Source organism: Megascapheus bottae, chromosome 28 (assembly GCF_031878675.1).
Source record: "Megascapheus bottae isolate mThoBot1 chromosome 28, mThoBot2.hap1, whole genome shotgun sequence".
Taxonomy (NCBI): domain Eukaryota; kingdom Metazoa; phylum Chordata; class Mammalia; order Rodentia; family Geomyidae; genus Megascapheus; species Megascapheus bottae.
Genome location: NC_143536.1, coordinates 15998915 through 16024998, shown reverse-complemented (window position 1 = coordinate 16024998; position 26084 = coordinate 15998915). Strand labels below are relative to the sequence as shown.

The window sequence follows — 26084 nt, the reverse complement described above, 5'->3', positions numbered from 1 at the left end:
GAGTATTGTTACTGAGGCACTGCTGCAACCTGGCAATGACAGACCTGGAGGACAACCTGACTACAAAGGCTAGAAGTTCCTCAGTGTGCCCCCAGGGGTAACCTGCATTATCTACCTGCATCCAGCCTGGCTTATCGCTGATCTGCTCTGCCTTCACAAGGTCGGGTTGGCTTCTGGTGGAAGGCTGGCCGGGGCTCACTGGGCATGAGTGGGATCTACTAGGACAAATTGATCTCTATGTCTGGTCTTGGTGGGACCTCCTGGAACCTCTCGAGTGGATGGCAGTCTGGGTGCTTGAAGGTGTCAGAGCAGCTCTGGATTTAGGCCTCTTTGTGTCTACAAAGCAGCTTGGCTTGCTTGCAAGTAGCTAGGCAACTAGCAGCAATGCCCTGGCTATTCCAAGCCCATTTCCCCCCACATAAAGAAGGCCAAATGAGATTGGAGAAGGAGATATTTCCACCTAACACCCCATGTGGGTCCCAACAGGCAGGGCTCCAAATGGCCCTTTCTCCACTGTTTCCAGAACCCTGCTTGTCAGAAATGGCCAGTTCTGTGCTTATTTTTCCAGGCAGGCTGACCGGTGTCCCTGGCTTGGCCTGAAGGAGCAGTGTGGAGCAGAGATGGCTTCCACCCCACTGCTGTGGCCAGGAGTCCTAAGGCTGGTAGGACACTCAGGACCTAGCCAGGCTGCATAGAGCATTAGTGCTCATCCAGAGAAGGTGAAGCTGAAAGGAATCACCCCAATGAATTCTCACATTGGAACATTTGTATCTTTATTTCTAGTGGCTTTCAGACATGCTTTTAGTATATAAGAGTACAATCATCTAATTTTAGTAAAGAAGTTACAGTTCATTCTTTAAAAAGATAAAAATTTACAAAGCAAAAGTGCCGGTGAGCTGATGGTGGTGATGTCACTGAGGCACTGCTGCCACCTGGTGACAGAAAACCTTAGGACAGTCACTGCAAAGCCCAACACATTCCAGATTTTTCCAACTTCTGCTTCCAGGGCCTAATACATATGATGGTGCTTGATAATCTTTCTTTGAAGAAACATGATTGGAAATCATACTACGTGCTCCAATTCCATCTTTGTTTTTTCTTTTTCAGTGTTGGGGATTGAATTGGGCCTCTCACATGCTAGGCGAATGCTCTCCCTGAGCAAATATCGGGAGATATTTTCCAGGTTTTCTGCAGTGACTTTTGCACAGTGAGCTCACTAGTCTTTAGAGTACGTCCTATGTGAAGCAGACCCTAGGGCCGTTGAAGTTATCAAGAGGGAACATGGCATCTTGCTCTTCAGAAGGAGGCTTGGTGAGGCGCCCAATGTGGGGTAGGCAGTCAAGCCTGTCCCTTGCCCTTGTAGATGGCCTTCTCCAGGCCATCCTCCACATTCATGTACTCTAGGTATGATCTGTAATGTGTGCACTCAAAGCTTTTGTTCTCCCGCACGTATGCCAGGAATTCTGGGGCTCCTGGGATGATGACATTATCAGCCAGAAGCACTGTCCCCTCTCGCAGTAGACCACATTCCTGCAGAGGACAGATGGTCGGTGATTAGGCACTCTTCACTCTCCCCACCTCCCCCACCCCCCAAAGCTGCTGTTTGACACATTAGCTTTTGCTCAACCCTGAGGTTCAAGTCTTCCTTGATGCCCTCATTTTTATCTCAAAGTAGCCATTGCAGTATAAGTCCAATGTGAGGCACATCGGCTGAAGATGGAGGTCTTTTGCTCCTCCATTCACTATTTTTTTTTTGGCACTAGAGATCAAACCTAGATGTGTGTGTGTGTGTGTGCGCGCGTGCGTGCGTGCGTGTGCACGTGCATGTATGTGTATGCAACACACGCATGCATGCCCATACTGGGGAATAAACTCAGGGACTGGATGCTGTCCCTGAGCTCTTTTGCTCAAGGTTAGCACTTTACCACTTGATCTATAGCACTACTGCACCATCGCTGGATTTTAGATGGTTAAAGAGTCTCACAGACTTTCCTGCCGAGCTGACTGTGAAATTCAGATCTCAGTCTCCTGAATAGCTAGGATTACAGCCATGTACCACTAGAGCCCAGCTAGAACCAGAGTCTTTTATAAGTTGGGCAACCACATGAGCCACTTCCCCAATCACCCTTCACCCCTGTATCTATCCCCAGCCATCTACAACAATGTGTGGCACACAAAGGTGCTCAGCAGATGCTTTATGAATGGATGAGTGGTGGATATGATAAGCTAAGAAGCCAGTGCATCCTCAGATACCTGATGCCAGAAAAATAGGCATCTAGGGCCTGGGAGTTTGGCCTAGTAGTAGAGTGCTTGCCTAGCATGCACAATGACCCGGGTTCAATTCCTCGGTACCACATACAGAGAAAAAAAGCCGGAAGTGGTGCTGAGGCTCAAGTGGTAGAGCTCTAGCCTTGAGAAAGTCCAAGGACAGTGCTCAGGCCCTGAGCTCAAGGCCAGGACTGGCAAAAAGAAAAAAAAAATTGGCATCTATAAGGGAGAGGTGTCTGGGGACTTGGACTTGGGTTGGCGTGGTCACTACAGACTAGATCCAGAAAAATCTGTTAGACTCCTATATCTAAATTAACCACCAGAAAGTCAGAGGTAGAGCTATGGTCCAAATAGCAAAGTATTGGCATGAAAAGAGAAAAAAAGGTTCCTGCCAGCCTTGGCTACATAGAGAAACACTGTTTCAAAATAAAAAGTAACAATGAAAACAAAGAAAGCTTTTCATGTGAGACATCAAAAGCAATTAGAAACAAGTGACCTGGGTTGGGTGTATTAGCTCCACATGAAATACAGCACTTGAATACACAAGGCTCTGGTTCCATCTTGGGCATGGAAAAAAAAAAAAAGGTACAGCCATTTCCAATTCCTGCCTTCTCTTCTTGAGATAATTATCAGCTTTGAACAAGCAGTACGGAGAAAACTGTTAGTTTCCTAGTTACTGAACTGCAATATTTGCTACTTTTTTAAAAGCAGGCCCCTGTAATTATCACATACACTGAAAGTGCTGAAATATACTCCATGTGACTGAGGCTCTGCTGTAGTCTCTCTTCTGCCCAGGTGAGGCCTGTCTTCTCAGCTGCCTGCACTTTGGCTTCAACACCCCACTTTCAGGCTCATACCTGTTCTCCAAGGGTGACTCACTTGGCCCAGGTTGGCTGCTCATGGCTGTCCCGGCCTAGCCTGGCGATTTCCCTCGTGTCTCCCAAATGCCTATCACCAAGGCTGGTACAGATTTTCAACTCCTGAGACACTTCCCTTCTCAACACCAGGATTCTGCACTTCCTAAATTGGTTAGGGGGAAGGGGGGGCAGATCTGAAATGCCCTTCCCTATCCACAGGCTAATAACGATCCTGCCATAAAACACCTCATCTTTTACTTGCTGAAAGCCCTTCTGTACCTCTGACTCACCTTGTTGCCAGAATGATCTGTGCTCTTTTACTCCCACTAGCACTCCCGGTGCTAGTCCCTTCTCTTCCATGTCCAGACCACAATTGCTCTGCCAGCAGCTAACCCCTTTGCATTTAAAGGTGCAATTGCAGCTGGTCACTGGTGGCTCAAGCCTGAAATTCCAGCTACTGAGGAGTCTGAGATCTGAGGATCACAGTTCAAAGTCTACCTGGGCAGTAAAGTCAGGAGAAAGACTCTTTTATCTCCAGTTCATCATGAAAAAGCTGGAAGTGGAGGCATGTCTCAAGTGTAGGGCATTAGCCTACAAAGCTAAGGGAAAGGATCAGGTCCTGAGTTCAAGCCTCAGTGCTACACAGTGATACGGCTATGTCAACGAGATACTACAATGAAAGTGACAGCTACAGGCACCTCCAAGTTGGCCACTGGGCAGTGAAGACCAGGTAGAGAAGCCTCCATGTTTCCTGTCACCATCAGGGAGGGCCAAAGTTAAGGTGAAACTCAGTTTGTGGTAGCTGACCAATGCCTGGAGCCTCAGTTGCTCACTGAGTAACGACAGCCCCCAGCTGCAGCTGAGGGAAATGGGAAGGAAACAAATCCAGGACAGAGCTACTTTTTTTTTTTTTTTGGGGGGGGGGGGGTCAGTCATGGGACTTGAACTCAGGGCCTGGCTTTTGTGCTCAAGGATAACACTACCACTTGAGCCACAGCTCCACTCTGGTGATTAGTTGGAGATGAGTCTCACAGCTTTTGCTGCCCCTGTTGGCTTTGAGCTGCAATTTAGAACTCAGCCCCCTGAGTAGCTAGGATTACAGGCGTGAGCCAGTGGTGTCCACTAGAATAGGTCTACTTTTGTGCTAGCCAGACGAAGCCCAGTCAGTGCTTTGTGTTCCCCAGAATTTCTCTCCCTATTTCTTGGCCCAATGCCCATTAGGTTCAGCTCTTTTGACGTATGGTGCTCGCTACCTTTTTACCTGCCCTGCTGCAGGCAGGAACATTCCTCTAGGCTGGGGCCCACAGCCTAGAACCCTTGCTGCCCATTCTCACCTGCCCTGGGGCCTCCATGTCCTCTGTGTTCCCTGACCTCAGGCAGGATGCCTGGCTCTACCAGGATGCGGCCAGCTAACCTGGGTGGTCCCAGCAACCCCTGCAGGAGCCTGTCTGGTGAAGCAGGAGGCTTACCTCTAGAAGAAGGGTGTCCGGCAGGTAGCGGTCCTTCCAGTGGTCCAGGAAGACCATATCCAGGGTGTCCACACCATGCTGCTGCTTCAGTTGGGGGATGTGGTCCTGGGAGGGCCCGATCAGGATGGTGACCTGCAACAGCGCTCTGTTATGGCTGTGCCCACAGGGAGCCCACACCTGGATTCCCACATGTACAATGCCACAATAAACATGCACTTCTACTTTGTCCAGTCCTTGCCATGGAGTTTTTGTTGTATAGGATATACAACCTGCTGGAGCTGTGTACAGGGGAAGGTCCTTTCTTGAACTCCAATCTGGAAAGCACCAAGCATTGTGGCTCCAACTACAGTGGTGCCCAGAGCTTGAAACAAGCATGGTGTGACTTAAACCCTGCTCTCCCTCCCATCCCCACTGCCCCTGCCCCAGTATCTATATCACCCCAGTCAGGTCGGCTGTGCACACCTTGTCCTGCAAGCCAGCGAAGCTCAGCATCTGCTGGGTGATGGCAGCGAAGTCGGGGTTCATCTCCATGGTGATGAGCCTGGCGCCAGGCTTCAGCAGGCGGGCCATGCGCACAGCGGAGTAGCCGCAGTACGCCCCCAGCTCCAGCACCAAGGATGGCTTGTACTCCTGAATTACAGTGTCCATGATACGGCCTGGAGGGAGGTGGGGAGAAAGATACGAGCACAGCTGGATGGAGGTGGACTCAGTTCCACGCAACATCTCCAGACTCCCATCTCCAGCACTGGGGAAAGTCTGGGGGATGCTTGACTTCCTTTAACCCCCCAGCCCCAAGGACTTGGCTCTCATTAGGCATGCTTTTGAACTCCCATGGTCTCTTAGGCCTCCAGCCTTGGCACAAATGTCCCTCTTTCTTGCCTCCTCAGCATCCTGGAATTCTTGAAGGGAACGACTAAGTTCTAAACCAAGGGTCTGACTTCAAGGTTCAGTAAAATATATAACTGTGTACCAGGCCAGAAGCCAAGGCCAGGGAGAGGCTCCAGGAAAACCTGACGACTGGTCCCATGACACAGATGAACAGACGACAAGGGGAACTGTACCCTAAGCACTGCCTAACATGCTACAAGCATAAAGCCCTGGTGCCAGGGAGCATGGCCTAGTGATAGAGTGCTTGCCTAGCATGTACAAAGCCCTAGGTTTGATTCCCTAGTACCACATACACAGAAAAGGCCGGAAGTGGTGCTATAGCTCAAGCCCTGACAAAGCCCAAGGACAGTGCCCACGCCTTGAATTCCAGCCCCAGGACTGGTTAAAAAAAAAAAGCAGAGAGCCCTGGCAGTGGCCTCTTGAGGGCCTCAGAGCGATGGATCTCAACGCATCCCCAGGTGTTTGGTGGAGACTTGGCTGACAGCACATTTTGTTAAATACTCCACTGTTTATAGAGTCCTGCAGTGGGTACTAGTCTCTGAACTTTACCCCATGGCTCGTAGCTTGTCCCATCTGAGCTTGTCTCAAGGTTTTTGCCCCTTGGAGGTCTCTGTTTCTATTTCCTCCTCTGTTCCTCCCCCTCCTCCACCTCACAGATGAGCCACTTACCTTTCTTGTCACCCACATGCATGGCCCACTCCTTCTGTGAGGAGTAAGTGTCAATGGTATCCAGCACACTCTGGGGGTCCCCACGCTTCGCATGTTGCTGCACATAGCGCAGGATGCGCTGCTCTTTAGTGTCTCCCATGACCAGGTTGTAGATTGGCTGCAGCATGAACTCAAGGCAGAAGATATGTAACATGGCCCAGCCCCATCTTCTGAGTGACAGCAGGAAAACCAGCAGCCCAAGGCCCAATGAGACTGCAGCCAACAGGAGGGGCGGAGCTCCCAGCATCTGTAGGGCGAGAGTGGGCAGGAAGGAGAGAAATAAATGAGTAAACAAGAGCACACAGCCAGCCAGGAAGAACAGGAAGAGGAAGGCTGCCAGCAAGAGGCACTCCCTGCCTTGTAAGTCTCCTTGCCCACAGTCTGGGGGTACTGTTGCCACTGCCTATGCTAAGGGCCAAAAGAAGCCAGCCTCATGCCCCACTTGATTGGGCCAGTGCTAGGATTCTGGCCTCTCTACCTCCTCCAACACCTGCTGGTGGACAGAACAGATGTGTGCAGATTTCTACTGGCCTGGCTGGGCTCAGTTCCTAGCGTTGAGTGCTTTCCTAGAGAAGTACTGGTTCAGTGGTGACTTTAAACCAGCTTCTCTTTTCCCACATGACTATAGATTTTTTTTGAAGGAACTGGGCATTAGTGGCTCATGCCTGTAATCCTAGCTATTCAGGAGGCTGAGTTCTGAGGATTGAGGTTCAAAGTGGAGGTGGGGGGCTCAAGTGGTAGAGTGCCAGCCTTAGGCAAAAAAGCCAAGCAAGATGTGAGACAATTCACATGTCCTCTGGTTGGGTAGTCCAGGACTTAAGTTAAATGGACGCTCTGCTGGGGTCACAAGCTGACATAAGAGTTCACAAAGTTCAAAGCAGAAACCCATGATTTCTGGCTAGAGATCCTGAAAAAGGAAAAGAACACAGAAAGAGGAAAGTTTGTGTGGTTTTTTTTTTGTTGTTGTTTGTTTGCTAGTCCTGGGGCTTAAACTGAAGGCCTGAGCACTGTCCTTGGGTTTTCTCAAGGCTAGAGCTCTACCTCTTGAGCCACAGTACCATTTTCTGCTTTTTCCTATGTACGTGGTACTGAGGACTTGGACCCGGGTCTTTGTGCATGCTAGGCAAGCAACTCTACCACTACGCCAAACTCCCGGCTCCAGAAAGAGGAAGTTCTTGAGTTCCTGCCAGGGGCCATGTGACATTCCTGTAGGGGCCTTGGACCCTTGGTAGTTCCAGTATTTTGCTGATAGTGATAAGTCTTATAGATTTTTTTTCTGCTGGCATCCAAACAAGATCTTCCAATCTCTGTCTCTGAGTAGCTAGGATTGTAGGCTTGAACCCAAACACCCATCTGAAAGCTCTATTTTTTTTTTTTTTTTTTGCCAGTCCTGGGCTTGAGCTCAGGGCCTGAGCAATGTCCTTGGACTTTCTCAAGGCTAGAGCTCTACCACTTGAGCCTCAGCACCACTTCCAGCTTTGTTCTATGTATGTGGTACCAAGGAATTGAACCTGGGTCTTCGTGCATGCTAGGCAAGCACTTTAACCACTAGGCCAAACTCCCAGCCCCTGAAAGCTCTATTTTTGAAGGAGAAGAGAGAAGGCAGCCCAGGGCCTCAGCAGATTCCATATTCCAGAACTTTTAGTAAGGACTCAGCAGACAGAAAACAGGAAAGCTAGGCTTCCCAGGGTACTGGAGGGTAATGTGGCTGCCCGGACTCTGTAGTCTCAAGTCATGTGACTGTTTACAAAAGATAACAGCGCCCATGTGACCAGCAGGTCTGTGTACACATGCTCCACCTGAATCTTCACATGCACTCTTGATCAAGCCAAAGTGATTTTCAAAGCTATTTTGAGCCCAACTCCTCTCCAGAGGTCAACTTCAGGAAAGGGCCCGACTCTACTTCTCCAAGTTAAGCAACCAGGTGCGTTTCACTGTGTGGTTTGCTGTTGCCTTTAATTAATCATTAGCAGAACTGCAATCTGGAAATAACCAAGGTCTAGCTATCTGAACTCCTTCACTAGGCCTAGGCCTTCTTTATTGGCAAAGGCAGACATTTACTTTTCTAGCTGCAGAGTGTTCCCTAGCCACAGACAACAGGGACAGGCTTTCTAGTCTTCATCTGCATTACCCTGTAAGTTATGGTGTCACACATATTTGCCCTGAGGAGAAAGAGTCATTTTGCTCAGGCTTAATGTCTCCCAGAAGAGCCAGTAATAAACCTGAAAATGAGCTGGGCGCTGGTTGCTCATGCCTGTAATCCTAGCCACTCAGGGGGCTGAGATCTGAGGATCGTGGCTCAAAGCCAGCCCAGGCACTAAAGTCCATGAAACACTTATCTCCAATTAACTAAAAAACTGGAAGTGGTGCTGTGCTCAAGTGGTAGAACAGTAGCCATGAGCTGAAGAGCTCAGAGACAGTGCCCAGGACCAGAGTTCAAGCCCCAGGACAGACCAAAATAAATAAATAAACTTGAAAATGACATATAGGCTCAATGGCTACTGAAGGATCACATACAAGACAGTAAGAGAAGGAGGGGAAGAAGAGAGGAAGTGTGTTGAAATGGCTTCTGGGCAGCTTTCAGGAAATGCCAAAACCAGAAGCCTGGAGTGGCTACTGGAAGCTGGGGGCAGGTCTTAGAGCCAGAGTGAGGTGTCCTTGCCAGAGGGGCTTTAGGTCCAGTCCTCACTTTAAGTCAGTGAACCATGCCATCTTTTTTTCTTTTTGCTCAGTACAGGGGTTTGAACTTAATCACTTGGTACTTGAACATGAAACATACAGCCCTGCTTTTTCCTGGTTATTTTGGAGATGGAGTCTTGTGAGTTTTGCCTTGAACCATTATCATCCAGGTTTCAGCCTCTTGAGTGGACAGGATTACAGGTGTGAGCCACCTCCACTACCATCACCACTTCTCAAGCCATCTTTCTTTTTTTTTTTTTTGCCAGTCCTGGGCTTGAGCTCAGGGCCTGAGCACTGTCCTTGGACTTTCTCAAGGCTAGAAGCTCTACCACTTGAGCCACAGCACCACTTCTGGCTTTTTTCTATGTATGTGGTACCAAGGAATCGAACCCGGGTCTTCGTGCATGCTAGGCAAGCACTTTAACCACTAGGCCAAACTCCCAGCCCCTCCTTGAGCTTTCTTAAGGCTAGAGCTCTGCCACTTGAGCCACAACACCTTCTGGCTTTTTCTGTGTATGTGGTACTGAGGAATCAAACCCAGGGCTTTCTGCATGCTAGGCAAGCACTCCACTCCTAGGCTACACTCCTGGCCCCAACTTCCATTTTTTTCTATGTATATGGTTCCAAGGAATTGAACCCGGGCCTTGTGATTCTACCACTAGGTCAAACTCCCAGCCTTGGGGATAAAGTTTTCCCTTGAAGTTTTTTTTTTTTTCTGTTTTTTGCCAGTCCTGAGCTTGGGCGCAGAGCCTGAGCACTGACCTTGGACTTTCTCAAGGCTAGAGCTCTACCACTTGAGCCTCAGCACCACTTCCGGCTTTTTTCTATGTATGTGGTACCGAGGAATCGAACCTGGGTCTTCATGCATGCTAGGCAAGCACTCTACCACTAGGCCAAACTCCTGGCCCCTCTCTTGAAGTTTTCTGCTCACAGGCACTGGTGACTCACACTTATACTCCTAGCTACTCAGGAGGATGAGATCTAAGAATCAGGGTTCAAAGCCAACTAAGCAATAAAGTCAGTGAGACTCACCTGTACAATGAACTACAAAAAAATTGGAAGGGAACTTGGTGGTAGAGCATTAGCCTTGAGCAAAAAAGTTCAGGGACAGTGCCTAGTACCAACACTGAAAAAATAATAAATACATAATACATAAAATAATACACAATAGCCATAGCACTGGCACAAAAAAATAAATAAAATGGAGTTCTGATTCATCCTGCAACAAGGATAACACTTGAAGACACTGCATGGGTGAAGTAAGTAGTCTAGACACAACGGTAAGTATTGTATGATTCCAGTACTCCTAAAACAGGTAAGTCTAAGGACAGGAAGGAAGTCAGAGGTTACTAAAGATAGGAGGGAGGGGGCTGGTGAGTCATTACTTAATAGGTAGTTTCTGTTTGGGATGTCGAAAAAGCTCTGGAAATAGTGGCAAACATTACACAACACTGTACTTAATACTGGATAAAAGAAAAAAAAATTTTTTTTTTTTTTTTTGCCAGTCGTGGGCTTGAGTTCAGGACCTAAGCACTGTCCTTGGACTTTCTCAAGGCTGGAGCTCTACCACTTGAGCCTCAGCACCACTTCCAGTTTTTTTCTATGTATGTGGTACGGAGGAATTGAACCCGGGTCTTTGTGCATGCTAGGCAAGGACTCTACCACTAGGCCAAACTCCCGGCCCAAATTCCAATATTTTAATTTCTTTATTTGCCAGTTATGGGGCTTGAACTCAAGCCTTGGACACTTTTTGCTTAAGGCTAGTGCCCTGCCACAGCTCTACTTACAGCTTTTTCTGTGTATGTAGTACTGAAGAATTGAACCCAGGACTTTGTGCATGCCAGGCAAACACTACCACTAGGCTGCATTCTCGGCCCTGAGACTTTTGTCTTACAGTTACAAAGACAAAGTGCTGGTAGCTCATGCCCATAATCTTAGCTACTAAGGAGGCTGTGATCTGAGGATCTCAGTTCAAAGACAGCCTGGGCATGAAAGACTGTGAGACTCTTACAAAGCTGGAAGTGCACTGTGGCTCAAGGGGTAGGGTTGTAGCCTTGAGCTGAAGAGCTCAGGGACAGTGCCCAGGCCAAGTTCAAGCCCCACGACCAACCATAAAATAAAAAAAAATAATTAAAAAAAAGGCAGAAGTGATACTGTGGCTCATGTGGTAGAGCTCTAGCCTTGAAAAAGCCCAAGGACAGTGCTCAGGCCCTGAGGGAAAAAAAAGAAAGACAATTTTGTATAGAAGGCAAACAGCCCCTCAAATAATTGCCTTCTTCCTAATACCTTAAATCAAACAGCAAAAATAACCCTCAGGAGACCACCTTGTTCCAGTTCTGTTCCAGCAATAAAATGATAACTTGGGTCTGGGAGTTTGGCCTAGTAGTAGAATGCTTGCATAGCATGTATGAAGACCCAGGTTCAATTCCTTGGTACCACATACATAGAAAAAAAAAAAAAAAGCCAGAAGTGGTGCCGTCAGCTCTAGCCTTGAGAAAACCCAAGGACAGTGCTCAGGCCCTGAGCCCAAGCCCAGGACTGGCAAAATAAAATAAATAAATAAATAAAAATAAAGTGATCACTTCTCTGGAACTGGAACTCCTTCAAGAACAAAGACCGAACTTCCTCAAAAAAAAAAAAAAAGAAAGAAAGAAAGAAAGAGAGAGAGAGAGAGAAGCCGGGCACTGTGGTTCATACCTGTAATCCTAGCTACTCAGGAGGCTGAGATCTAAGGATCGTAGTTCAAAGCCAGCCCAGGCACTAAAGTCTGTGAGACTCTTTTTTTTTCTTTTTATCTTTTTTTTTTTTTGCGGCTTGGACTCAGGGCCAGAGCACTGACCTTGGGCTTTCTCAAGGCTAGAGCTCTACCCCTTGAGCCACAGCACCACTTCTGCCTTTTTCTGTGAATGTGGTACTGAGGAATTGAACTGAGTAAGGATCTTCATGCATGCTAGGCAAGCACTCTACCACTAGGCCATGCTACAAGGCCTACTTTTAGGGCACAACTCCCCCCCCCCATCTCCTTCCCTTTCCCTTTTGCTACTTATTACTTGTTTTTTGTTTTTGCTTTTGGTGGGTCATGTGGTTGGAACTCCGCCTGGGCACTGTCCTTGAGCCCTTCAGCTACCATTCCTCCCTTGAGCAAAGTCCCACTTCCCATTTTCTAGAGGTTAACTAGAGTTAAAAGTCTCAGGTCCTTGGGGCTGGGAGTTTTGCCTAGTGGTTAAAGTGCTTGCCTACCATGCGCGAAGACCCGGGTTCGATTCCTTGGTACCACATACATAGAAAAAAGTCGGAAGTGGTGCTGAGGCTCAAGTGGTAGAGCTCTAGACTTTGAGAAAGTACAAGGACAGTGCTCAGGCCCTGAGCTCAAGCCTAGGACTGGCAAAAAAAAAAAAAGAGTCTTAGGTCCTTTTGTGCCCTGGCTGGCCAAAGTGCCAGGCATAGCTACAAATTACTTGTAATAATCAAGTAAATTATACATTGTTAAACAAAGTTTTCTCACTGCCAGATACCTCTGAACTTTGAAACTTACTATTCTTATTTCCATGGCAATGTAGTTATTCCTATAACTTTGGTAAGAATCTGTTCTTGTAACAAGACATATGTGAAAACCGAAGCTTTGATTGGAATGTTCTTCTTGAGATCACACATAAAAGCAGATAGGACCAGACAGCTTTAAGCAGCTAAGTTTTTATTGAAACAATGTTTATAAAACCCTCTGGAAAAATCTGGCCTGGTGCCTAGATTAGTTCTCAGTCTTTTTGCACATCAGAAGAGCCCATCCCTGGCAGCTCCAGGAATTTCTGGATATTTAGAGATCTCAAGAAGAGAATTTAGCTGGGTGACAGTGGCTCATGCCTGTAATCCTATCAGAGGGCTGAGATCTCAGGGTTGAAGTTCAATGCTAGTCCTGGCAGGAAAGTTCATGAGACTCAACCACCAAAAAGCCAGAAGTTAAAAAATAAAAAAGCCAGAAGTTGAGCTGTGGCTCAAATAGCAGAATGCCAGCCTTGAAAAGAAGAAAAAAAAAATGTTAAAGGTTAAAGGAATTCAGTACTGAGAAGCCTAAATTAATTTTGAAGTTCGATCAACTTCAGTAAAAAGTTATTTTTAAGCAGGCTCTGCCAGAAGTTCATTCATTCAGACCCCACAGAGGGTCACTGAACAAATTCTAAACCAGCAAAGACAGCAGCTTCAAAGAAAATAGTAAATTCCAGACAACTCTGGTTTAAAAGCCACCCCCAGTGATTAAAGGCTCCAGGATAAGATAACCAATATGATATCCGGACCAGCTGCCCTGCAGTTCAGCATGTATCCCCCTAGCACGAGCCAATCAATTCATAAAACGTCAACCCTTTGAACTAAACCAATCACTTCCAGCCGAATACTTGCTAGCCACTAGCTGCACAAATCAACTTTGAGTATTGTTCTTTGATTTTTTTTTCTGTGATGTGTTATGATTTGCTCAAACTTATGACTAAAGTTCCCCAAACCCTATAAAAACCCTGTACAATAGAAAGTTGGGACTCTCAACTCAGACCCGCTGTGTCGGTGTTGGTTGTGAGTCCATGCTCGTGCTTGCACTAGAAGACTAACATCAGATTCAGCTCCTTGGTGGTCTTTGGGGACCCCGAAATCTGGGCATTATAGTACTCTAAGCACCCATGCCTAGAGTTCAAGCTTCAGTGTGAGAGAGACAGACAGAAGAACACCTCAATCTATAAGTACTGCAAAAAGTCTGACAGACTCATGGTTTCTAGCCTTGAATGTCTGAGATGCCTTATAAAAAGTTCATTCTAGCAGGGGCCAGGAGTTTGGCCTGGTGGTAAGGTTCTTGCCTACCATGCACGAAGCCCCAGGTTTGATCCTTGGTACCACATACACAGAAAAAAGGTGGAAGTGGGTCAAACCAAACGATCCAAGAAAGGCCCGTGTGGTCAAGTATCACCCTTACTGTACTTGTGTAAATAATTAGCCAGAATCAAATGAAATCAGAACTACTTTGTAAGCAAAAATAATCTTGGACTGGGATGTAGCTCAGTGGTGGATGGATATTCTGCATACCTAAGGCCTGCACTGGGGAGCAGGAGGCATATGGGGAAGTGGAGGCAGGGGTAAAGCTACATGAAGGTGGGCATGGACGGATCACATTTGTAATCTTAGTTACTCAGAAGGATGAGATTTGAGGATGTCAGCTCAAAACTAGTTCAGGCAGTTTCAAATGTCTGTGAGACTCTTACCTCCAATTAAATGCCCAAAAAGTTGGAAGTAAAGTTAGAGTAGGGTTTAGTAGGTTAGACTAGAGTGCTAGTCTTTTTTTTTTTGCCAGTCCTGGGCTTGAGCTCAGGGCCTAAGTACTGTCCTTGGATTTTCTCAAGGCTAGAGCTCTACCACTTGAGCCTCAGCACCACTTTTGGCTTTTTTTCTATGTATGTGGTACTGTGGAATCGAACCCCAGTCTTCATGCATTCTAGGCAAGTACTCTACCACTAGGCCAAACTCCCTAGTCTTAAGCAAAAAAAAAAAAAAAAAAAAAAAAAAAAAAAAAAGGCATAGCACCCAGGCCCTGAGTTTAAGCCCCAGGACTGGTATGAGAGAAAGAGAGAGAGAGGCACACGGATGGACGGACCGAGGGGGTGGGGGGTTGTGTGTGTGAGAGAGACTGTGTGTGTGTGTGTGTGTTGACCTGGAGGTAGAACTAAGCGCCTTATGCCCTTGCTTTGCTTTTTTGCTCAAGACTGGCACTTTCCCACTTGAGTTACCACTTGTGGCTTTTTGCTGGTTAATTGAAGAGTCCCAGGGATTTTTCTGCTTTGTTTCGAACCTTGATCCTTCAGATCTCAACTTCTCAAGTGAATGGAATTACTAGTGTGAGCCACTGACTCCCAGCTTCTCTCTTTTGTGCCAATACTGGAGCAACAATGAGACTTCTAGTTTTCTGGTGGTTAACTGGAGATAGAGTCTCACGGTCTTTAATGCTTGGGCTGCCTTTGAACTGCGATCCTCAGATCTCAGTCTTCTGAGTAGCTAAGATTACAGGCATGAGCCACTGGTGCCCAACGAAATCCATTAAATAATTATTGCCATCCTCAATCTCCTATCTCTAGGTACTGAAAAAGCATTTAGAAATCTTTTCCCCACACTGCCCACTAGACTAAGAAATTGGTGTATAGTTAACACCAACCATCAGCCTTTTTCTTTTGGTTTCCACAGAAATACCCCTTTTGAAATGCTAACTGCTTGTAGCATCCAACAAATACCCTAATCCTATTTCACTAAGTCCTTTTATGAACAAAAGGTCACAGAAGAGAAAATGGGTTTCTATTGTTCAAGAGAATGAAAAACAACTCTTTTCTCCTAGGAGGAGTGGGACACTACCAAAATTTTCAGATTCTCTTTTTTTTTTTCTGGGGGGAGGGAGGTTGGGATTGAACTCAAGGCCTTGTCTAGCAAGTGCTCTACTACTTAAGTCACACCCCCAGTCCAATATTTCTTCATGACCAAACTTGGACAGGCTCTTTCTAAAAAGTTAAATACAGGGCCAGGAGCATAACCTAGTGGTAGAGTGCCGGCCTAGCATGCACAAAGCCCTGAGTTTGATTCATCGGTACCACATATACAGAAAAAGCTAGAAGTGGTGCTGTGGCTTAAGTGGCAGAGCACTAGCCTTGAGCAAAACATGTCCAAGGATAGTGCCTAGGCCCTGAGTTCAAGCACCAGGACTGACATAAATAAATAAATAAAAAGTTAAATACTAACTCTGCATCTAATATCTCCAAGCTACATCAGGAGAATGGCTCTAATGTTATGAAAAGTGCCTGCCTGTAAAACAAAACAAAGCTTTAAATTCCCAAACAAATTTCCTGCTGGTCTAGCCAACAGCTAAAGATAGCAGCTTCAGGGGGAGGATAGGAGTTTTAACTTCTGTAAGTCCCAGCAGCAAATGCAGAAGGCAAGGACTAAGCCTGCCACCTAGATATTTGTAACTGCTCATTTCTCTAACCTTTAATGGACTCCTTTCTCTGCTGGGCCAAGGGAGCTCAGCTCTTTCCCCTTTTTCCTAACATGTGACTTTGTAGCATTTAAGCTTTTTTTTTTGCCAGTGGAGGGGGGGGGGTAGACTCAGGGCCTGTGACTTCCTCTTTTAGCCTGGAGCCTTTCTTAGATCCCTGGGCCCAGAAGATAGCAAGTACTCCAAGCAGCTGCCACAGTGTCCCCAGACCTGAGGGAACTTCGGTGTCCTTTCTAATAATAATAATAAATAATACAAATAACAATAATGATAAAAGTCAAGTGGGGCAACGGTGGCTTGTGCCAATAATTCTAGTGGGAGGCCTAAGTTAATTTTAAAGTTTGATGAACTTCAGTAAAAAGTTATTTCTAAGCAGTCTCCATTTTGTAAAGTTCTGAGAAATCCCCTAACTGCCTCTTCTCAGGAGAACTGTAAGATGCCCCATTAGTTGTTTACTCACAGCTAGCAAGGACATTCAAAAGTAATCTTTAGGACAGCAGCTGTGTTCCACAGCTAGCAAGGCCATCCTGACCCAAACTTCTGTGGAAAACCTTAACATCAAAGCCGACAAGAAATAAAGGAGTGTTCCAATGTAAAAGTTAACCAAAACATGAGGCTAAGGCTGTGAGATTAAAAAAAACTTGTTTGTTCTGTACTATAAAAGCTGTGCTAATTCTGTACTCGGGGCCTCCAAGCGTCACTGGTTTCTAAGGCACGGAGGACCAAGCTTGAGCTTGCTAATAAACGGCTCTTTGTCGCTTGCATTGGTCGTGGACTCTGGTGGTCTTTCGGGGGGATTGGAATCTTTGGGTACAACATTTGGTGCATGGGCCGGGAATCCCCTAGCAAGCCCACTCAGACACCTGATCAGAGAGCCTGACTGGAATGGCTGGTAAGTTGGGACAATTGTCATTAATTCTGGTTTGGCGCCTCTGGTTTTGTGTTCTGTATTTGCCTGCAGGTTCTGGGTTGGTTGGTAAGAGGTCCTGGCGGACGCGCTATAAAACAGCCAATGGGGCCAGCGGGAGATGTCCCCTGCACCCTTCTGGGGGGCTATCCTTTAGATGCACCCAGGCTGTATTGGGGATTGTCCTAAGGACAGCCTGCTGTGACTGTCCTGCTGTCTGATGGTTCCCTTCTGGCTTACAGCCTGGGCACGCATGCGATTTGTCTATTTAAGTGTTGAGTGACTGTCTTGTGTCACATTAACTGTTTTTAATTAAAGAGAAAAACTAACAGCTAAAATCCTGGAGATGGTAGGTTTACACCTGGCTGGTGCTCTCCTGAGTGACCTGAGAGAACAGCGAAGGGAGGGGCACATAATTTGAGTGTGGAAATTACAAAAAGTAAATTAGCTTACACTTTGCATTGAGGAATGGCCCTCCTTTGCAGTCGGATGGCCAGCTAAGAGAACTTTTGATCTCCTCCTTGGTTAAAACACTTTTTGCCCCCCCCCCCAATTTTTGTCTTGACCATCTGCACTGCGCAGCGCTTCTGTATTCTTCCAGTGTGTATCCTGTGCCTAATTGACTTTATTTTAGCAGCCCTGGCGTTCATTTGCTTTGTTCTGTCTTGCATATAAATCTTTACTTTTTGCTCTGTAAAATGACTCACATTTTGGGTCAGATGGCCTTGGCCGGCCAGCTGCCAAAGAACAGAAGTCTCCACAGGGGAGGTGCCCCCTGAGAGTTTTCAGGGCCCTGAAGTCGCTTCCTCACTCTGACTGCTGCCCTGCATGCCATCAAAATTTAGGGTTAAAGTCCTCTGCTTCTCTGTCTTGTTTTGTTAGATTTTTTTTTGTCTTGTCTGATTTTGTTTTCGAAACTGGTACCAAGTCCTAAATATGGATTCTTGTTTTTTGTGTCTTTGTCACTAAGCATTTGAACATTCCAGGGGAATAAAAGCTTCAGCCCCACTTGGGTAGGTCTTGAGCCTGGTATGGCTTCTCCCACTCAGCTGCAATTGAGGCAGGCCTAGTCTAGTGCCCTTTTTCCTAACAACCTGGCTGAAGTGACATTCTGGAGACAATTGGTGGCAGGACACAGGCAACAGTCTTGGTTCCCCCAGGTTTGAATTTGGTCCTGTAAACTGATATGTGAGTTGGCCTAGTCAAAATTGGGAAAATGGCTAGAGTTATGCTCTAGGTAGGCTAAATTTGGTGCTGGAAGACTCCCCACCAAATAATTTCAATAAGTTGCCTTGTAAAAAGTTTTGTTTTGAACCTGGTTCTTACCTGCAAGAGTAAAGTTGGCAAACACAAAGGCAATTGGGTCTAAGTCTAAACTTTAAGAAAATTATTAGCTTTAAATGTTTTCTAATGTCTCAAAAGAGTATTGCAAAGAGGAACTGGTTAATAGGATTTTTCTAAAGATTCTGAACTCTGCATTTAAAAAATCTGGTATTGTAATGCACAGAGCTGTTTACATTGTAAACATTGTATCCTATTTAGCCCTGAGGCATTAGGGCATTTAAAATTTATTTCTTTGAGTTAAAAATCTGAGATAAGAGGGGAGGGAAATGGGGACCAAGACATGAGAAAGGGTATCAATGTATGTGAAGTAATGCACCCTCCATCTGGCGAATGTAATGTAACCCTTCTATTAATTACAATAAAAATATATGAAAAAAATTTTAAATTAAAAATGAATGAAAATAAAACAAGCGGTAAAAAATATCAGAGATAAGTATCAGAAATTTAAATGTAAATTTGTTTATCAATATCAGAAACTTTGCCTGTCTGTCTTTTTAAACTGTTTAGGTAATCAAATGCCAAGAGAAAGTACCAGGAAAACTTAGGATAGTCCTGTGTGGCCATCTTTGGGGGTGAGAGATAAACTGGCAAAGGTGCAGCTCTGGGTTCCCATGGTGGAAAATGCCCTAAGGGAGGATCCACGCATGGTGAAAAAAGTAAGCTGGCACGAAGGCTGTTCATCTAAACCTGGTCAGATGGACTCAGTGGACCATCTTGGTCCTTTTTCTTTGCAGACTGACACTGAAAATCTGATGGTAAAATGTGGATGATGTGATTAATATTTCTTAAACTGCCCCCTAAAATGTATTAAATCAGGAAAAAGGGTTTTAAAAGGAATGTTTAAAGGTTTATCTCCTTATGATTTGGTTTCATGCTACTTTGGAATTGGATATATTTTTCAAAAGAAGGAAATTAAGTCTGGACTTTCTGTACACGGATGATGTTTGTAGTTCTTGCATTAAGGAAAAACTTATTTGAGTTTAAACTGTTATTGGAGATCTAGGCAGTAGCCTAAACTGCAGAAGAAAAAAAAATAATGCCTCTTCTAAAAGGAGGCCTGGAGGCAAAGGGAGTGCCTTGAGCCCTTCAAGGTTTTTCAAATGTAAATAAAGGCTAAAATGTTAAATGTTTAAGCAAATATCAGTAAAAGTTTTTTCAAAAATTAAAAATGGGGCCTAGTGGTAGCGTGCTTGCCTAGTATGCACGAAGACCCGGGTTCAATTCCTCGGTACCAAATACATAGAAAAAAGCCGGAAATGGTGCTGAGGCTCAAGTGGTAGAGCTCTAGCCTTGAGAAAGTCCAAGGACAGTGCTCAGGCCCTGAGCTCAAGCCCAGGACTGGCAAAAAAAAAAATTAAAAATGAGTTTCTAAACAAGATTTTAAAGTAAAGTTGTCCTAAATATGTTTCAAGAAAGACAAAAAAAGGAAAATTAGGACTACCAAAATGATTGCTTAATTGCTATTTCAGTTTGCTTTGTAAGTTTCTTTATAGCAATCTCCAGCAGGCCCATGGAGAAGGACAGCAGATCTTTACTCAGATGTAACTTTGGCCCTTAACAAGTTCTAGGTAAGATCATGCTTAGAGACTATTTCTGAGTTGACCACCTTGTTGCTTCTAATTGGAGTAAAGTGGCCTTTTGTAGGACTCACTGATCTAAAAGCTGCAGTTCTGAGCCAGCCCGGGCAAAGCAAAGTACCTGTGAGACTGTGGTGTCTAATATAGCAGCAGAGTGCTAGTGAGGCAGAGTTGCTTTGGGGCTCATCGTGGCTCAGAGTGCTAGCCTTGAGCTGGAGAGCTGAGGGACAGTGCCCAGGCCCTGAGTTCAAGTCCAGCAACCAACCAAGTAGACATTTATCCGTGTGTAAAGAGACACTCCTGGGACAAAAGCAATGAAGCATCCAGATGCAGTAAGCCACTGCTTATGGTGTCAGATCCTAGAGTCACTTGTGCTTGGTCATTCAAAATTAATCAGAGCCAGGAGGTCATAGAATAGTCTGTAAGCATGCCTTACCACTATCTATGTCCATTTATTCCATAACTGGGCAGGAATTTGTCAGGCATCTGTAATAGTAGGTAGTTTACAATTCTGAACCCCGTCTTTGCTCAAAGCCCCAAACCGAGCAAACTCTGAGTTGACACCAGCCACAAACTCTGGAAAGAAGAAGTTTGTGGACCTGAGGGTATGTCTATTGATCTGTATATAGGCCTATATAGGTAACTTAGGCATAGTTGGGGGTCACAGAAACTAAGACTCCCCAGACAATCAAAAAAAAAAATGCCTTTGCAAATGGGTGCTAAGTAAGCTACACTGTTATAGCCAAAGAAAAAGTTTGTGCAGTTGTTAAATGATGTATTGTTCCTGATATCTAATCCTGGATACCCCTTGGTAATATAGGCTAAGCTTTTGGGGTCCTAGACAATGCCCCTGAGTCAGATTAAAAAAGTTAAGATAAAGGGACCAGAGTTATTTTTGAAAAAATGAAACAGGATAAATTAGAGGCATGGGTAACAGTAGTAACAGATGTACAAGAATGAAAACTGCAGGGGCTGGGAGTTTGGCCTAGTGGTAGAGTGCTTGCCTAGCATGCACGAAGACTGGGTTCGATTCCTCGGTACCACATACGTAACAAAAAGCCAGAAGCGGTGCTGTGGCTCAAGGGGTAGAGCCCTAGCCTTGAGAAAATCCAGGGACAGTGCTCAGGCCCTGAGCCCAAGCCCAGGACTGGCAAAAAAAATAAAATCATGTGTTTGTAAAACAAAAAACTTCATGCTATGTTTTTTTTTTTTTTTAAAAAAAAAGAATGAAAACTGCACTTGTAAAAAATGTTTACAGGTTCAAGTCTTCTATACTTGTCTAAAGAATCCTAGCCTCATTTAAAGGAAATCTGGTCGTTAAAAGTTGTCACCCTGGTATTACTTTGGAATCTCAGCGGTATGTTGTCCTTAAAACCAATGGGTTGCCAGCATGCAAAAACAAGTGTGCTCAGGAAAAGCAACCAGAAAATCATTGGAAAAATTCACCAAAGTCAGGCCTTGGGTTAAGCTTCTCTAACCAGTCTGTGCAGAAATTTGCAGGCCACCCAGCAGGAGTTGTGAAGTTCCTTTGGAGCGACTGAGAGACAAGGCTGCTACTACACATCCTGTCCTACCTGATTCCACACCCCACAGCTGCTTCCTGAGGAGACCACCCTTGGTTGTGGAACATTCTATCTGTGCTAAGTTCAAAGTCCCCTAACAAAGTCATCGGAGAAAAAAAGTTCAGGCAGAAATTTAGCTTTCTTACAGAGAAATCAATAGTATGATTTCATGTAAGTAAAAAATAAAGTAAGGAGACTGCACCTAAGTAACTTTTTGCAGCCATCATGGTGACTCTGGGTGGGTAAAGGGAATTTTCCATCCAGTGCTGAACAGCCTAGAGGTGAGAGGTGCTAAATGTAAATGAGGGCTATAGTCAAGTAAAAAAGAGAGGAAAAGATTAGTAAAGGTTTTGGGAGAGGAATTGAGAAAGAAAAAAAAGGTTTATTTTGGATAAAAAAGGATCTGAAGGAAATTGTCTTAAATGGTTGTTTAAAAGGGAGAAATTAAGAATTATGGAATGCTCATGTAAGTCTTTGAGTATGTAGTCAATGGTATGAGTATGTCTTGAATAAAGTTGGTATGCAATTAAACTGCAGTAATGTAAACAGAGTCAGAATTGATACTGATGTGGGGGGTTGCAATGCTTGGATGTAGATTTCCTAATTGTGAGGGTTTTCTTGGATGCAGAACTGGGAGGGCACACTGTATGCTCCTCCAAACCAAAGAATGCTGTCTGCCCAGCATTCTGTCCAGCTGTTAACCCCCACTAGGCCATCCAGAGGCAGCCCCAGGAGTCATTTAAAGGAAAACTTGGGGAAGATAAACTAGCTGACAGTGCTAACCATGATTCAACCCAGTCTTTACAGGTCGATCTGGGGACATGTTCATCGTCTCATTTCTAACATCCTGGCACTCAAGTAAACTTGTACTGTGATACCCAGCACTCCAACCACTGTAAAGGTAGCAGGAAGAGCTACTGGGGTCAACATTCCTGGATGGAGACAGTATATGAGGACTTTGGACTTTCAGATTCCCAGAGAAATGGACTTATTGGGTCCCAGAAAGGTGATTTGTGTGTCGCCCTAAAAAAATGTCACTTTTGGGGCAGACCATGCTGGAGTAATAAAAGATAGCCTGGCAGCTGTAACAAGGAGACTTAAGTAAGAGAGAGTAACAGGGGTGCCAAGGATGGTTTAAATCTTGGTTTAATGCCTCCACCTGGCTGACAACATTAATTTCAACTCTACTGGGACCTCTGATTGCCTTACTAATCACGCTGACCATTAGGCCCCGTGTGTTAAACAGATTGGTGACTTTTATAGAGGATCAATACAGTCCAGGAAATGGTTCTTAGATAACAATACCAGCCAGTAAAAGTGGCAATCAGTAACGAGTTGTGATTGACTCATGTATGTACCAGTGAGAGGGAGGACTGTGAAGGCCTAAATTAATTTTAAAGTTTGATGAAACTTCAGTAAAAAAGTTATTTCTAAGCAGTCTCCATTCTGTAAAGTTCTGAGAAATCCAAATCAGGAGGCCAGGGCTGTGAGAATAAAAACTAAAAAAAACTTGTTTGTTCTGTACTATAAAAGCTGTGCTAATTCTGTACTGGGGCCTCCAAGCGGAAGGCCAAGCCTGAGCTTGCTAATAAATGGCTCTTTGTTGCTTGCGTGGGTCGTGGACTCGGGTGGTGTTTCGGAGGGGATTGGGAAACTTCGGGTACAACACTGGCTACTCAGGAGGCCGAGATCTGAGGACTGTCATTCAAAGCCAGCCAGGGGAGAAAAGTCTAGAGACTAATCTCTAATGAACCACCATAAAAAAAAAAGCCCGAAGTGAGCTGGAGTAAAGCATCAGCTTTGAGCAGAGAAAAAGACGGCATCCCCGGGCCCTGAGTTTAAGTTCCAGGACAGACAGATCAACAGATGGACAGACAGACAGACACCCCAAAATTCCCTTGCCCGCCCCTACCCACCTGGCCCGTAGTCCTGCCCGCAACTCACCGCGCTCCAGACGTCTGGTTCCCTGCTGGGCGGCGCACGCGCGCGTGCGCAGAACGGCGCAGGCAGAGCCGTGGACAGCCTCGGCCGCGAGGCCCCCCCCCGCGGGCTACGGCGGCGATGGCGGCGGCGCTGCGCGGCAGACCCGGCTGGAGCTTCCGGTGGCAGGCGCGGGCTTTGACGGGCGGGGTGCGGGGTGCGGCAGGTAGGGGTGGGGTGGGCAGGATGGGGGAATCCTTGCGGGGGGGGGGCAGTCGGCGTGGCCGAGGCTGAGAGTCGGTGCTGAGGTGTCCGCGTGGGGGAGGTCCAGCGCGGGTGCCCACGTGGGGCGGCCCGGGGGGCGGAGTATGGCGGGAAGGAGAGGCCCGGGCAGGGCGCGTGGGGGGAGTCGGAGCTGCTTCTAACCAGACCTGGAAGCAGGCGGCTGAGGATTCTGGGTGGAGGTCTTCCCGGGCTGGAGCTTGCACCCTTCGACCCCAGCACCCCACTGGCAGTTCCTCACCCGCCCCTTCCCCGCAGGGGAGGCTGAGATCTGAGGTGGCAGGTCGAAGGCAGGCAGCCCAGGCGAGTCTGGGAGACTTCATCTCCAAGAAACAACTCAGAGAGAGAGAAGACAAACAAACGAGTGGAATTCTTGCTCAAGTGGTAAGAATTCCAGCCTTGAGCCAGAAAAGAATCACAGGGACAGTGGACCGTCTCCTGAGTTCAAGACTGAGGGCTGAGGCACACACGCAAGCTTTTTTTCCACTAGTGGTGTGTATGTATGTACTGTACTGTGTATGTGTGCAGAGGCCTTTTGTTCTTTGCAGATTTAGAGTCTCGTGGACTTTCCTGCCTGCTTTGAACCATGATCCTCGGTCCTCATCTCCGGGTTACGGATGAGCCACCTGCAGCCAGTAAAGCACAGTTTGAATTCCTGGCTGTACAGTAGCTAGGGAGCCGCTCTAGCTCAAGTACTCTTTATTTGCACATGCAGGGACTAAAGGAAGGGACACTATAGAGTCCCAATCCGTATCAGGTCTGTGAGTGCCCTGGGAACTGCTGATTGCATATATAAATGGCAAGGCCTATTATTACCAAGGAATAAGGGCAGAGAGGATCCGTAGAGCTTGGAATTTGTTCACCCTGTGAAAACCAAGGGCTGTTCCCACATTGCCTTTGCTCTCCCCCTAAGACTTTAGCCAGGTTACTTCATATTTCAGAGCTTCCTTCTTACATGTACTAAATGAGAACACAGGAAAAATTCTGTGCAAATGAATAAATAAACACACTTGTGCTAGTGCAGTCATTACTCCACCTGGTGGCAAAAAAGATCATTAAATGGTCATTCCCTCAAGGTCACCCTCAGGCCTTGGGGCAGAACATCCCCCCCCCCCCAAATACATCCACTGCCCTGAGGACTCTGTCGTCTGTAGCTGGGAAGATTAGGCAATTGAGGCTGGAAAACATGCTCCCCTCACCACCTCACTATGACTATGAAGTTTGAATCTTCTCTGGTTCCGCTTGTAGCTACCCCTTTTGGAGCAGGAAGACACCAGCCTTTCCAGCTGGGACAGAGGAGGTGGTAGAGCTACAATAACATGGCTAAGGATGTTACCTATCCCTAACATCTGCTGAAATGAGTTTTAGGTGATGCCACTAGGTGGCCAACCTACCTGCAGACACATGTTCTGCCGAGAGTTGTTCTACCCTTGTTGAAGCCAGGTGCTATTCAGTTAGGCTTACCATTGTCACTAGACTCGAGCTCTTTGCTGGCTCAGAGTGCAGGAAATTGAAGGACAGTGGTCAGAAGGCAGAGACAAAGCAAAGACTTTTTAGGCCTGAGTGTGGGGGCAAGGAGAGTGAGCTAACCAGAGTGGATAAAGGCCCAGGTGTGAGGGTTCCCCCAGGTTACATCTACTTCCCTTCTGCACAACAGAACCCATCTCACTCACTTTGGGGGGGAGTCCCCTCTCAGTAGGCTGTGTAAACTCTCCCAGTTGTGTAAATGTAGGTATTGTACCCATGCAAACCACCCCACCATGGGCCTCTCCCAAGCGCTTATTCAGATGGAGCAGGTCCTTCTGTATACACACAGGAGAGCTAATGGCTAAGATAAGTCCACACTCCACTCCTTCTGCTTGGCCTGCGGCAGATAACAAGCAGAGAGGACAACACAGGGCTTCAGGACAGGACAGCTGAGCAGGAAGAAACCTTGTTCTGGTGTCAGGAAAGACAGGTACCTGCGATGGAAGGTATGAATCTTCAGTGTGTGTGTGTCGGTGTGCCTCTTGTCTGTCGGTCCTGGGGCTCAAGCTGCCAAGTTGCTTTTGTAAAAGTGCTTAACCTGCTAGACTACCTGCAAGAGGTTACAACCACCTGAGTGTGGTTTCATCGTTGTGGTTATTGACTATGGGAATCGTAAGGTGGCATCATACCATTACCACCTGCATTTGGTGTTTACCCTTAAAAGCTCAGTCCCACTGAAGGTTGGGGTTGCTCTCTATTAGCCCCAAGGTAGAGAGTAGCCACTGTGCTGCTATTAAAATGACTCCAGTTCATGGAGTGCTGGTGACTCTATTGCTGGGGGGTTCTGGGCCCCCCAGAATGGCTGGGATATTACACCTTAGCTTTTTTGTTCAAAGCTAACGTCCTACCACTTGGGCCACAGCTCCATTTCTGGCTTTGTGGTGGTCAATAAGAGTCTCAGGAACTTTTTTTTGCCCAGGCTATCTTTGAACCAAGATCCTCAGATCTCAAGCTCCCCTGGAATTACAGATATGAACCACAAGTGTTTGCCTCTGTACCACTTTTTGCCAACAGAGCTTTGTGACAATCTTTCCTGGTATTGCTTTTTTTTTTTTTTTTTTCTTGGTACTTGGGCTTGAAT

General features: G+C 46.3%; 2 protein-coding genes across 3 annotated transcripts in view; one reads left to right on the top strand and one right to left on the bottom strand.

Annotated features, from left to right (window-relative positions):
* Positions 1-760: 760 nt before the first annotated feature.
* Positions 761-23315, bottom strand: Comt (catechol-O-methyltransferase). Its single transcript, XM_090320649.1, has 5 exons — positions 23219-23315; positions 6152-6437; positions 5057-5250; positions 4595-4726; positions 761-1530 (listed from the first exon to the last, which is right to left on the bottom strand). The coding sequence occupies exons 2-5, from the start codon at positions 6435-6437 to the stop codon at positions 1339-1341; spliced, it is 804 nt and encodes a 267-aa protein (XP_090176775.1). The 5' UTR covers positions 23219-23315; the 3' UTR covers positions 761-1338.
* A 2-nt stretch (positions 23316-23317) lies between these two features.
* The window catches only part of Txnrd2 (thioredoxin reductase 2), a 58572-nt gene continuing 55805 nt past the window's right edge, over positions 23318-26084 (top strand). For both annotated transcript variants that reach the window (XM_090320647.1, XM_090320648.1), the window contains exon 1: positions 23318-23420. In XM_090320647.1, the coding sequence (XP_090176773.1) occupies positions 23336-23420 (85 nt within the window). In that variant the 5' untranslated portion in view covers positions 23318-23335. The remainder of the gene's footprint in view (positions 23421-26084) is intronic.

What these genes read in the sequence shown, in the direction of transcription:
- Comt (XM_090320649.1), bottom strand. Translation starts at nt 6,437, where the DNA reads ATGCTGGGAGCTCCGCCCCTCCTGTTGGCTGCAGTCTCATTGGGCCTT. An exon ending in TCGCTGGCTTGCAGGACAAG is followed by an intron (nt 4,727 to 5,056) that starts GTGTGCACAGCC and finishes GCGCTGTTGCAG; the next exon opens with GTCACCATCCTGATCGGGCC. An exon ending in CGGACACCCTTCTTCTAGAG is followed by an intron (nt 1,531 to 4,594) that starts GTAAGCCTCCTG and finishes TGTCCTCTGCAG; the next exon opens with GAATGTGGTCTACTGCGAGA.